Here is a 13,888-nt window from a genome sequence, read left to right on the forward strand (position 1 = left end):
TTAAAGAAAACACTTCGTTTTTTACCACTTGAGTTTTATCATAGACTACATGTTTCAGAAGTTCAACTTCCATCATTCAGGTCTGTATAATAACTAAAATATAAATATTATAGTTATTATACAGACCTGAATGATGGAAGTTTAACTTCTGAAACATGAAGTCTATAATAAAACTCAAGTGGTAAAAAACAAGTGTTTTCTTTAATCATTGTAACATGTCTTACCACAAAGTTAATGCCGAAACAATAAATAAAAAATCAAGAACAATGTTTCAAAATAGAACTTTCAAGAATTTGAGTAGTGTGGTTGTCAATATGGGTAGAAACGTGTGTGAAGTGATCACTTTACCAGCCTATGACGGTCGTCAGCTCCGTAAATGCCCAGACTTTCGTATTCTTCTTCATCTATGATAAGATATCAAAAAATAGAATGTATTTATTATTTATTATATCAGACACTGGATTATTTACCCTACGGATAAGTAATGTATATATTATAGGTTTCTAAATTTGATGTGAAACATCTCTCGTTCCTTTTTATATGAAAGAAGGTGGAAGTCTGAGCATCCCAGGGCTTACGACCCGGCATTTGGCTATCGCTTATCCCGCCTTAATGCTTCTTTAATTCTTAAAATAATCTTACAACATTTTGAGTGTGTCCAAATACTTGTTCACAAAATCTGGATTATCTCCAATTACAGGAGTTATTTTCATATTATTTAAATAATATGAAAATAACTCATGTAATTGGAGATAATCCAGATTTTGTGAACAAGTATTTGGACACACTCAAAATGTTGTAAATAAATTATCTGGTCAAATTATAAGCTTAATAATAAAAATGAAAATGGTATTTTCTGGCGTTTCTCATGTGTGTGATTATAATCCAGGATTCGGACTTCACATACTAATATAAGAGTTTCTGCTTAATAAAAAGCTTCTTTACATCTCACCAATAGATGTCTCTAGTGAAGTTCTAGTGATTCAAGAACAAGGTTTCTAAATTTGTTCATATATATAGAACTTCCAAGAATTTGAGTAGTGTGGTTGTCAATAATGGGTAGAATTGGTGAATGTTACACGCGTGTAAACCAGCCTATGACGGTCGTCAGCCCCGTAAATGCCCAGACTTCCATATTCTTCTTCATCTTTGATGAGATGCTAAAAAATAATATAAAATAATCTTGTAATAAAATACAAATCGTATCCTTCAAATAGGAGGACAAAATTGAAACAGCTGATATTTTAGTTTTTGATCGATTTGAGCGGCTTTCGCTAGCTGTTGTCCGCCCAGCTGAGTTGACTTTATCTCTGAAATATAGAGATGGATGTTGTTTCCATTGTCACATACCGTTTACAAAATATTTTTGTTTTTTTTTTGTACTGAAACTATCTCTAAACTGAGCTTTGAAAATGTTCCAAGCGTCGTTGTGTTTGATCGAACGGAGCTTTGTCACGAACTAATGTTGATGCAAAATGGTGAATACACTGCCTTTTGATATTTTTGAGATATCAACTATTTTACACAGCTTCAATTTGAGCGGCCAGACTATGGAATAAATTATCATTCATTGAAAAAAATGCACCTTCTGTTATCATTTTTAAGAAACGTCTGAGATATTACTATTTATCATTAGACTCCGGACTGTCCATCAAACCTCTTCCCTTAATTTTAAATTAAAAACGATTTAATAAATAAAGCAGTACTTAAAAAAATACGTGTATTTTAAAAGCACTATTAAATTTGTGAAAAAAAATGTATGAGACTCTCCTTATCATTAATCTTTCACTGATATACATACATATAATACCAATTAAAAACTCAACTTCACGACTTCCAATTTCGGAAGTCGTGAAGTTGATATCCCTCTTCAGGTTAACACTAGACTAAAGTGAAAAAATAGTGCGTCAGAAATAAGATATGTACGAAGGAAATATATTTATCTTTGTTATCAATATCACTATATTGATAATATGAATATGAACTATCGTTTGTTCAAAATACACACATATGGTATATACATATATGAGTAAAATCATTTAAATAATTTAAAAATTAAATATAATTTATATTTGAAGCATTAACTTTGTGATTTTCCATTTTATAATTACAATGTAACTTTGTTTTAAAATCACTATAAGTTTAAAGTGATTTTAAAACAAAGTTATATTTTAATTTAAAAATTAAATTAAAAAATTACACTAAATAAAGAACAAACCATGAATATATTTTATCCCTTGTTTATTTTTTATTCCTTGTTATATAGTTTTACGTTTGAAAAAAAAGTAAGAATATATACATTAAATATAAATATATATATATATATATATATATATATATATATATATATATATATATATATATATATATATATATATATATATATATATATATATATATATATATATATATATATATATATATATATATATATATATATATATATATATATATATATATATATATATATATATATATATATATATATATATATATATATATATATATATATATATATATATATATATATATATATATATATATATATATATATATATATATATATATATATATATATATATATATATATATATATATATATATATATATATATGTATATCCAAACACATATATGTATATATTTTTAATAAATCGTTTGTTTTTAATATCTTACAGAAATGTACGTATATTATATTAGTATTTATTTCATTGATAAACATAACCTTAAATTTCTCCGTTCAAACAAATATTGAATCTTGAATACCGCAGAAACAAATATTAATTTGTAAATAATATCACGTATGTAATTATTATTAATATATGAAATGGCTGACATTTAAATCCACAATGTTTTAATGCTAAATGCTTTGTATCGCGTAGGAATACTATTATTATGTAAGTGAAAGTATTCACCCAACGAAACGTTCTGAATGAAAAATTAATCCCGAGATTGTGATTTCTATTATTCCATTCCACGTTTCGTTACTATGGAGTACTCGACGAATTCCGGGAAATGAAATACAACATTTCCAGGAAACAGGAATTTAAATTTCTGACATTTACTGTGTGGGATGCTGCGCGAAGGGAGTAGGGTTTTTTCTTTAGAAAATAACCGAAAAGATTGACAAGATAACAGGCTTTTAAATTTTTCCTAGAGGTATGGACGTAAATGAATGTCGATGCGAATTTTCCTCAAAGGATTATCGACGTTAATGAACGTCCAAGTCCGTCTGTCAGTTGGTATGATGTAACTTGTATAGAAATAACATCTGTGGTTGCTTGTATGTAATTTAGTCATAATTTCAAAGTATCTTTTATACATAATTTCTATATTCATAATGCATAGATTTTGTGAAGTTTTATCGTGGCAAAGAAATAGGTTATTGACTTTTTAGCGGGAAGGAGGTTGGAGCATTTTTTAGATGGGAGTTGCATTTATTATTTACCTTGCTTATTACGTACAAGATTTATAGATCATTGAGTGGATTTCTGTTTCGTCTAACTAAAAAAAAAAGGTGTTTTATTTTAATCTGTGTTGGGAACAGGAGGGATATTCTAGTGTGGGCCAATCAGGAACATCGAGAATGGAGGTGTCGGGGACCTCTCTGTTGGACGTACATTGTACACTAGTGATATTTGCGGGATGTCAGGCGTCAGGATGACTGATACTAGTTCGGTGCACTAGCAATGTTTGCGGGTTGTCAGGCGTCGGGATTTACTAACAATATAGTTCGGTGCACTAGTAATGTTGGCGGACTTTTAATGTCGGGATTTACTGACACTGGTATAGTTTGCGGGTTGTCAGACGTCGGGATGACTGACACTAGTACAGTTTGCGGGTTGTCAGGCGTCGGGACGATTGACACTAGTATAGTTTGCTGGTTGTCAGGCTTGTGGATCGAGTAACACTAGTATGGATCGGTACAGCAGTAACGTCGGCAGGTCGGGTAGGCTTAGGGCTAGGAGCATAGACGGGGATAACTGACCTGGCAGTCGTCGCACGAGTGGATGACGGAGAACGGCTGCGCGCAGTCGTAGCGCGCCAGGATGGAGGCCAGGTCGCGGGAGGCGCGCGCGGCCATGTCGTCCACGGCGAGCACGTCGCGCAGCGCGCGCTCGCAGCGCGCGCCGCCGGCCAGCGCGCGCGCGCGAGCCGCGGGGTCGAGCGCGTCGAGCGGCGCGCGCTCGCGGCAGTGCGGCAGGCGCGCGTCGGCCAGCGCGCGCGCGCGCTCGGGCGCGGGCAGCGCGCACAGCGCGGGCGGCGGCGCCGCGGGCTCGGGCGGCACGTCGCACGCGCTCAGCCACGGGTTGGCGCGCCGCAGCTCCTGCGGGGCGGCCACGGCGGCGGCCAGCAGCGTCAGCAGCAGGCGGCGCATGGCCAGCGCTCATGCTGCGGGCACTCCCCTGCGGCGGGGCGGCGGGCGCGGCGGGGCGACTGCTCCGGCTCGACCAAGGGCCGTTATGTAACCAGACCGCCACCGGGACCCTGCGCACGCGCACGCTCCAGGCGAGGCCGGGGTTGCCCTGCGACAACTTCCCGCTCCTCCTCTACTCCCCCGCCCCTCCGCTCCTCCGCTCGCTCCAACGCTCTCGGACGCGCGGCTCGTTCCCTCACCGACGGCCTACCTACGCGACCTACCCGCGCGTCCTACCCTTCTCATTCATTCATATTTACGAAAATCCTTACTCGAATCAATCAATTCCGAACCTATTATTATTCTCAAATACATTTCCTATTTAAAATAAATTTATTTACAAACCTAACCTTATTCTCAAATACATTTCCTCTATTTATTAGATTATCAATAAATTGAAAACCCTCACTGAAATAAATCAATTACGGACCTAATCTTTTTATCAAATGCATTTTCTCTATTTATTAGATTATTAATAAAATGAAAATCCTTACTAAAATGAATAAATAACAAGCCTAATCTTATCCTCAAACACATTTCCTATACGTGTTAGATTATCAATAAAATCAAAATCCTTACTGAAATCATTCAATTACAAACCTAGTCTTATTATCAAATGCATCTCCTCTATTTATTAGATCATCAATAAAATCAAAATCCTTTCGAATCAATCAATTACGAACCTAACCTTATTCTCAAATACATTTCCTATATTTGTTGGATGATTGATAAAATAAAATTCCTTACTAATATGAATTAATTACAAACGTAACCTTATGCTCAAATACAATTCCTATACACATAAGTTCAACTATCAATAATATGACAGAAAATTACACTAGAAACAGATTTAAAAAAACGTCGTTTTCCTTCCGTCTTATCCAAACATCTTAACATACTATTTATTATTATTATTATTATTTTATACACATAAAAAAAAACTTCTTAAAGCGACTAAATACATAACTTTATAATAACCACCACGCCACTACTTGCAAAGATAAGCAGAGAGGATAGAAGGCCAGACCAATTTGTCTTTGCAGACAATCTTCGCCATACATCTCTTCATAAATACTAGCTAATTATTCCAACTTCTGACCTGAGTATTTTCTTCTTAAAACATGCAAAAAATCATGTTATATAATTTACATTAAAAATTATACATGGAGTTTATTATTCTGATTTAAAGTATTGTATATTCAAAACTAAACACACCGAATGTTTAGTGAAATGAAAATGAGTAATATTACTATTTATACGATTTTTAAGAACAGAAAATCACACTTATTATTAAATCTAATAGCAAATTTGGGTGACGTAGAAAATTTCCCATTGATACGAGTATTGCATTTTGTTTTGTCTTACTAATTATGCATTTTATTTAAAAAATAAATTGTTACCAGTGTTGCCATACATATGTATGTACTACCTTGTATTCTACAGCTTATTTGAACGATACTCAATACCCATTCACTAAGGTAATGATTTAGTTTTCATTTTCACCGCCAGGCGCACACTGTGTGGGTGGGCGGGAAAACTACTGCCATCTGTTGACAGAATAAAATATCCTAATACACTTTTGACAGTTCGTACAAAATGTCAATGCAGCCATTATTCAGCTGAGAATCTTGAAGAAAAACGATGGAGATTTAGTTTTTATTTCCTCCGCTAGGCGCGCACTATATGGGTGGGCGGGAAAGCTACTGCCATCTGTCGGTGGAATAAAATATCCTAATACAAGTTTGACAATTTGTTCAAAATGGTCAATGTACTAATTTGTTTTATTTAGCGAAGAACCCCAAAAAGATTTGTGAAAATGAAAGAAAGTTTTGTGAAGATGTTATTTTAGTGTCACAAAATGGCGTTTGGATGTTTTAAACACTTTTCACAATGATCCAACCACAATGCTTATGAATGTAACGCATTTGTCCTATTGTTTACCGACAAACAAAGCTTTAGATCGAAATACCTTATACGAAATAATCGTTTTCGAAGTTAAAAATGTTATAAACTGCCTACTTTTGTTGTTCGATGGTCAGATGAAAGAAACAATGAATAAATCATGGCCCCAAAAACTCAATTAATATATTTTTCTTATTTTTCTTATTTCAATAAATTACGGAGGTAACCTGCGGAGCGACGAGAGACGGTATAAAAAATAAAAAATATAACTATACGAGTTTTTTTAATTAAAAAAAAACAGTACAATATAAACTCAAAGATAAGTAATAAGTAATAAGCACCATATATTATTTATCACATGCATGTATATTAAAACAATTCCAAAACACTGAATTAGCTTAACTAACTAATTCATTACGCTATTCTCCTGCGGGGTAGGCAGAGAGGATAGAAAATTGCACCACACTGTCTTAGCAAACCTTCTTCGCCATTTCCACATTCGACCTGACTACATCTGACTCCTGACCTGCCCCCACTTATTTAATACTTATGGTAAACGGACATTACCTTTTTTTTAAATGAACGGATATTACCTTTTTAAATTAAGTCTATTTATTGTTTTACTCTTAAATTACAATTTAAATTAAAATTAAAAATAAATTGTAGTATATTCCCTTCCTAACCACGAAATAAATCCGATACACTGCCCTATGCACCATTAGGAGTGAATGGAGGTTAGAATAGTCTCATTCTCTGCTTATCCTCTAAGCATTTTTTAAAATTTGGCACAAAACATAAATGTATTTTGTAAAATTAAACAACTCCGTTTTTACCACTTTTTTTATTATTAGTACACTTTAACCTACCGGTTTTAACAAGAACCTTGTCATCATCAGAAAAAAATAAAAAAAGTGGTTAAAACAAAGTTGTTTAATTTTATAAAGTTCATAAAATGTGCCACAAAGTATCTGCGAAAAACATTCAAGAAATAAATACATTTGTTTTCCGTACAATGAATGTGTCGTTTACCCTTTTTTCCGACGCCATTTTGTGATATTTTGTTTATTGTCACGTGTCGTCATGTAATGTTATTTCATGTTATGACCCTCGATGAATTCAAATCGCTGCATGAGCCATGTTTTCAATATGCAAACGAAATAAAGGATATTTCTCATTAGGTATCTCGATCACGTTTAATGCGTCGCACAGGTTTTTATGAATTACAGCAGGATAAATGTATCGAAATTTGTATTTTTTATTAGTCACTTATCCGAGCTATGAGAATGATTAAAGTTTTACACGATAAGATACGGAAAATCCCATCGATGTGAAGATTGATGATGGGAAGGTTTGTAAAATTATAATTTATTGGCAAATCAGTATTGTATTGGTTCATTTTTATGTTTTGTTTTTAATAACTATCGCTTACATAGTAACTCGATATTAATTTTTCACTCCCGTTCCTCTTCCAGGTATTTATATTAAATTACATATCGCTTACTCCTTTCAACAACGTCATGAATAAAAAAAAATTCAGGAGATCGTTTTTAAAGTTTAAAAATATAATGAAATATACTGAAAATAAATATCAAGCCACTTGTTGAACTTTTTACTGTGCAACTGATCTTTTTAGGTAAAACCTGTATATTTATCTCCATTTGAAAAATGTTAAGTAGGTATATTTAAAAAATTATTAAACAATACATTTTCTTCAAAATGCAAAAACAACACTTTCTGCCCTGTAGAGGGTAAATATTAAGTTAAAAATATGCCGCTTTTGCTGGGATATAGTACACTTTCTGGGCATACCGAAAACACGCACAACTGAAAATTGACGATTTTTGATATTTGACGTTGTTGAAAGGAGTGTGCGATATGTGAAATTTTGCAGCTCGAATGTTGCAGATACTCGTTTTTTTACTCGTTAATGTATATGTATTTATGTAACTGTTTTGTAAATTTTCCAAAAAAAAAACTAACCCAACCTTGATTAGCAAGAAGCTGGAGAAGAGATATAAGAATTTGATGCGTTTCACATATTTATTTTTTCATCCTCCAGTTTCGAGTTCCATTATATTATCCTTCAATTGATACCTTTTTTGACACGTATGTTTTCGCCACGGTATGGTTAAATTGAGTATTTTTTTACTAAGCGGAGACCTTTATGTTATCTTTTGACATCTCAACAAATATGAAGAAGAGTATGGAAATATGGGCATTTATGGGGCTTACGACCGTCATAGGCTAGTTTAAGCGGTCACTTTAACGTTGATAGATGTCTCAAGTGAAATTCTAGTGATTCAAGCTCTATGTTTCGAATTTGAACAATATATGCATAAAACGTGGTAATATTTTTCTTTGTAAACTGGGTGTAAATAATATGTAAAGTGGGTGTATAATAATAAAATAAATAATGTGTTGCTTTGTAATTAAAGAAACGACAATAAAAGTTTATTCTTAATTAATCATTACAATATTTATCTATCTATGTGATTCTGACAGTTCAGAATATTATATTTTTTCTATCTGATGTCTTTTGTTTTATTCAGTGCGACGCATGCGACATCTGGTGGTAGATTTGTACTATATGTAGGTACTTAATAAAATGTATAGGTAGGTACCTAGGTATTTTATTACATGTATATATAAGTTCCAAGAATATGAGGAGTGTGGTTGTCGATCGTGGGTAGAATTGGTGAATGTTACACGTGTGTAAAGTGATCACTTAACTAAACTGCAAATACCTGGACTTCATATACTTCCTTATGTATGTTGCGATGTCAATAATATATGAGCTTAAGTTATAAATGTCGCCTCCGCCTCCGTAGTGTAATTGTCAGCACGCTCGGCTACCGTTCTGGAGATCCCGGGTTCGATTCCTAAGGGGGGTAAAATAAATAAAAGTGATTTTTTCACTGTAATATTTATTCAATATTACCATGGACTGGTACCTGAAGCGGAGGGCTGATCACCTTTCCTTCATGTGTAAACGTTCAAGATAACACTGCGTTAATATGACACAGTGCCCTATGCACCATTGGGGTGCGGATAAGGGTTTTATTATTATTATTATTATTTTTAAGTTATAAATTGAATATCATGTTTTCAAAGCGTCTCCCAGTAATAAATATTTTGTACTTCAACAAATATCCACTATGTAATGACTAATGATTATACTATGCCAAGTATTGTTTGTTGTATTGAAATCACTTCATGAGGCAATGACTCCTGAGAAAAATCAAGAAACATAACTCTTTCTTTCCTCAAATTTCTAGAGATAAAAATATATCACAATATTGTGAGTGCGTCCAAATCATTCACAAATACACGACTTGCTCCATTAAGTGGTTATTTTGAAGAGATTAATGTTTTTTAGTCGTTCGTTTCTCTCCAGAAGTAAACGACAGGCGTCGTGTCGTAGTTGGGTAGACGCTCGACTGCGAAACTGGCGTGGCGGGTTCGGTTCCTGCCAATTGCAAAATGAATTCTACAATAGAAGGATTTATTTACAATTGGTCTGGGTATTTGTGATGTATTTTTCACATTTACCTTCCCTATCCTTACTATCCTACCTGCAGACGAGCACCTAAAATAGACACTTAGCGGGTTATTCCTTTAAAAAAAAATACTAATCAAATTTAAATATCCACTTTTCACAATGATTTCTTCTTTATCAACCTTTCTCAAGGTTTATTAGCATCATGGTTTAGGGTACACGATTCATCTCGAGTTTCTCTGTTCCAATGCTCTAATCACAATGGTAAGATAACGCTTCAACTACGCACTCTAGATAAATCTAACGTTGATTGGGAAACACTGTTTTAAGGAAATCCCGGTATGATTACTTTAATAATACAGTACAGGAAACTGCGACTTACAAGTCACAATAAACAACGACCTAATTTAAGTTTGACTGAAATACAGCGGTTTTACTTGGAAACCGACGCACTTTTATTCGATTCGAATTGATTCATACAAATCGAGTCACCAAATTATTTATTTATTTATTTGATATTAACTGTACCCGGCCACGCGTTGTAGTGGCTCAGTCTAGTACAGTGGTTGGCAAAATTATTAGCCATATACAGGGTGTCCCATAATCCGACGTATTCCTTTTAAGGGGTGTTAGGCCGGCTTACGACTCACCAAAAAATTAGAATATGACCTCAGTAAAAGTGCCTTAGTTTTCCAGATATTTCTTGTTTATGAATTTTCCAAAAATCTACCCCTTAGATCAGTTTTTTGAATACCACATCTTCAAATTTTCATATTTTAGGATTCTAATTTTTGTTTCGCAACAACATATAAAAATAATTTAATTTAACATAAACACTTTTCACTTTACTAAAGCAAAGCAATTCTTTACATCGGAATTCCTAATAAACTAAATAATTATAAAATCAGCTCATTTTGCATTGGAGAAGCTATATTTTTTTCTAATGTAAAATATAGTAAATGTTTAACTGTTTTTAAAATGACATAAATTGAACAAACTTTTAAAATAACTTTCCAGGTTAGCGTCATATATTTTTTTCAGGGTGAAGAGTCAAAGTCACCTAAAAATTTATTTTAAAATCATTGACCGGGCATTAATATTTTTTTCCGCCAAGGGAAGCCAGTATTGCTAAAATTTTTGGACTCTGATCAATAGAATACTTAATAAGTATTATGAAACAAAAATTTGAATCATAAAATATGAATAATTGAAAAAGTGGCACTCAAAAAACTGATCCAAGGCGTAGATGTTTGGAAAAATCATATATGGTAATATTTAAATATTTTTATTTTTACATTTAAAAAGGATTTTACTAAAGATAAAAAAAAATCTGTTAATAGTAAGGTATCCATAAGAACACTGCAGTTATGGATACCTTTCTCCATAAGAAAACTACCTACTATAGTAAGGTATCCGTAAGTATAGTTGATCTTCACATTCGTTTGAAAATGCCATAACTAGGCGAAACAATTGTCACAATATAATTTTTTTATGTGTTTTTGTTAATAAAATACAACTTAGTAGACTCAAAAAATCAGTGTTTGATTTCAAATTAATTCATTTATCCGTAAGTACACAACTTAATGCAAATAATGCCCTCGCATCTCCTTTGAAAGTCAGGTGTGTATATCGTTATTTTTAGCACGTTTCCACGTTCTTGTCAAAACGATTTCTCAGTTTGCTTTTAATAAGATAAAGGAACAATTTTAAATATTATAACAATGCTTCAAAAATATTGTTTGCATGAATATGTACGAATTTTTTGGCTGTTTTCTGTGGGTTTTTCTAAATTTATTACCTACATTCATTATCGATCTATGAAAAGCAGTTTTATATTTAGTTTCAATATTTAATGACTTTATGGTCAATGGGAGCAAGTTGTACAACTTTATTGCATGGTAATCAAAGTTCTTTTGACCAAAAGAGGTACACATGTCGCTCACTCCTTTCAAGAACGTCATAAATAAAAAAGCGTCAATTTTCAGTTGTGTATGTTTTCGGAATGCCCAGAAAATGTATACTATAGATACCGTATACCAGAAAATGTATACTATGTATACTAGAAAACTATATCCCAGCAAAAGAGGCATATTTTTAACTTAATATTTACCCACTACAGGGCAGAAAGTGTTGTTTTTGCATTTTGAAGAAAATGCATTGTTTAATTATTATTTTTTTAATATACTTAATATTTTTCAAATTGAGAAAAAACATTCAGGTTTTACCTAAAAAGATCTGTTGCACAGTAAAAAGTTCAATAAGTGGCTTTATATTTATTTTTAATACGTTGAATTATATTTTTAAACTTTAAAAACGTTCTCCTGGAAAGTTTTTTATTAATTTATGACGTTCTTGAAAGGAGTGAGCTATGTGTGTGTTAGATTTTGTTTGATGTGTTTTTGTGTTTTGGATCGTGTAGTTCTCTGTTTGTTACCATAAAGTTTGTTAATTGTGGGCTGTGCTGCTTTCATGTATTATATGAGAGTAATTCTCAATTACTCAGTCCGCCTCCGTAGTGTAATGGTCAGCACGCTCGCCTACCGTTCTGGAGGTCCCGGGTTCGATTCCCAAGGGGGGTAAAATAAATATAAGTGATTTTTTCACTGTAATATTTATTCAATATCACCATGGACTGGTACCTGAAGCGGAGGGCTGATCACCTTTCCTTCATGTGTAAACGATCAAGATAACACTGGGTTAATATGACACAGTGCCCTATGCACCATTGGGGTGCGGATAAGGGTTTTATTATTATTATTAATTCTCAAATAGATTTCGAAGAATAGTTTTATTGTAGTCATATTTTTCTAATAACATACTCGTATTTAAGTAAAAGTATTTAATTGAAAATTTTATATTAGTCGATTAAAATATGAGTAATTGTTTATGATATATTTCTTTTGGTGTAATGTACGTCAAAGAAATACTTGGAAAAATATTCCCTAGGGATCAACCTTCGACTGCTGCTGGTGGTCTTTGTAGTAACCACAGAATTTACAAATAAAAAAGTATTTGGGTTTTTAAATTTATTTTTTTTTCTTCCAATGTTTTCTATGTTTCTATGTTCACATAAAGAATATTAAATAAATAAAAATACCAACAAAAAAACTAGCTAACTTACCAACCATCACACCGCTTCTGAAGTGGTAGGCAGTGAGAATGGAACGCCACACCAATCTGTCTTTTCAAACAATCTCCGCCTCTTCCAAATTCATGCGTCTTCTCATACATACCCGCTGATTATTCCGATTCCCGACCTGAACACTTTTTTCTCGATTTTCCTCTCTTAATATTTTGAATAAAAATCGCCTCATGAATGCATTTTACGGTTATTTTATCACTTATTATTTTCACATGCCCGAACCATCTCAACACACCTTTCTTAATTTTATCGATAATGTTTCTCTCAGACTTGCACTATTTCTTTATAAAAATATGCAAATATCTATCATACAACGATATGAAACTAATATATTTCCAAATGAAAAAACAATCGGTTCGTTGGATTTGAATTACTTCCTTTCTTAAACAAGCTTCGCTGTTTACAAATATAGATTGGTGGTGGCATTCTAGTCTCTCTGACTACCCCTGAGGGAAAGAGGCGTGATGGTTACACAAAAATTTCAAACACAATTTTTTTAAAGCTAAAAATACGCACGTTTCTCTCCTTATCTTATGTTTTTTTTAATATGCCTATATCGTAGTCATACAGGAGAAAGTGACCAAATGCATTTTTTACAAAAACGTGATCATTGACTACTTGATATCTTACTAGCTTAATATTTCCCTGAACAAAATCTCAAAGGATTTTAAACTTGGATGTATAACATATTGACTTGTTAAAAATTACACACTGCATTGATGTTTATTTTATTGCCAAGCAAAAGTGACTTAAATGGTCCTCCTGAACATTTTACGTTTTGTTAGTTATACATTTTCTCCTGTACGACTACGATTTATTTGCTATACCCATTTATTGTTTCATATTTTACATTTTGCTCTGTGTTAATTTTGTTTAAATTTTTTTTATCATTTTTAAACTTTTTCATTTGTGTTTTAGTCTTGTTAAGCTTAA

General features: G+C 32.9%; 1 protein-coding gene across 1 annotated transcript; it reads right to left on the reverse strand.

Annotated features, from left to right (window-relative positions):
* Positions 1–3,959: 3,959 nt before the first annotated feature.
* LOC148302626 (uncharacterized) lies at positions 3,960–4,376 on the reverse strand. Its single transcript, XM_088271322.1, has one exon. The coding sequence runs from the start codon at positions 4,374–4,376 to the stop codon at positions 3,960–3,962; it is 417 nt and encodes a 138-aa protein (XP_088127448.1).
* Positions 4,377–13,888: the final 9,512 nt, after the last annotated feature.

This window comes from Brachycentrus maculatus, unplaced genomic scaffold (genome assembly GCF_059751285.1).
Source record: "Brachycentrus maculatus isolate JH-2025_06_01 unplaced genomic scaffold, ASM5975128v1 h1tg000430l, whole genome shotgun sequence".
In the NCBI taxonomy this organism is placed as follows: Eukaryota; Metazoa; Arthropoda; class Insecta; order Trichoptera; family Brachycentridae; genus Brachycentrus; species Brachycentrus maculatus.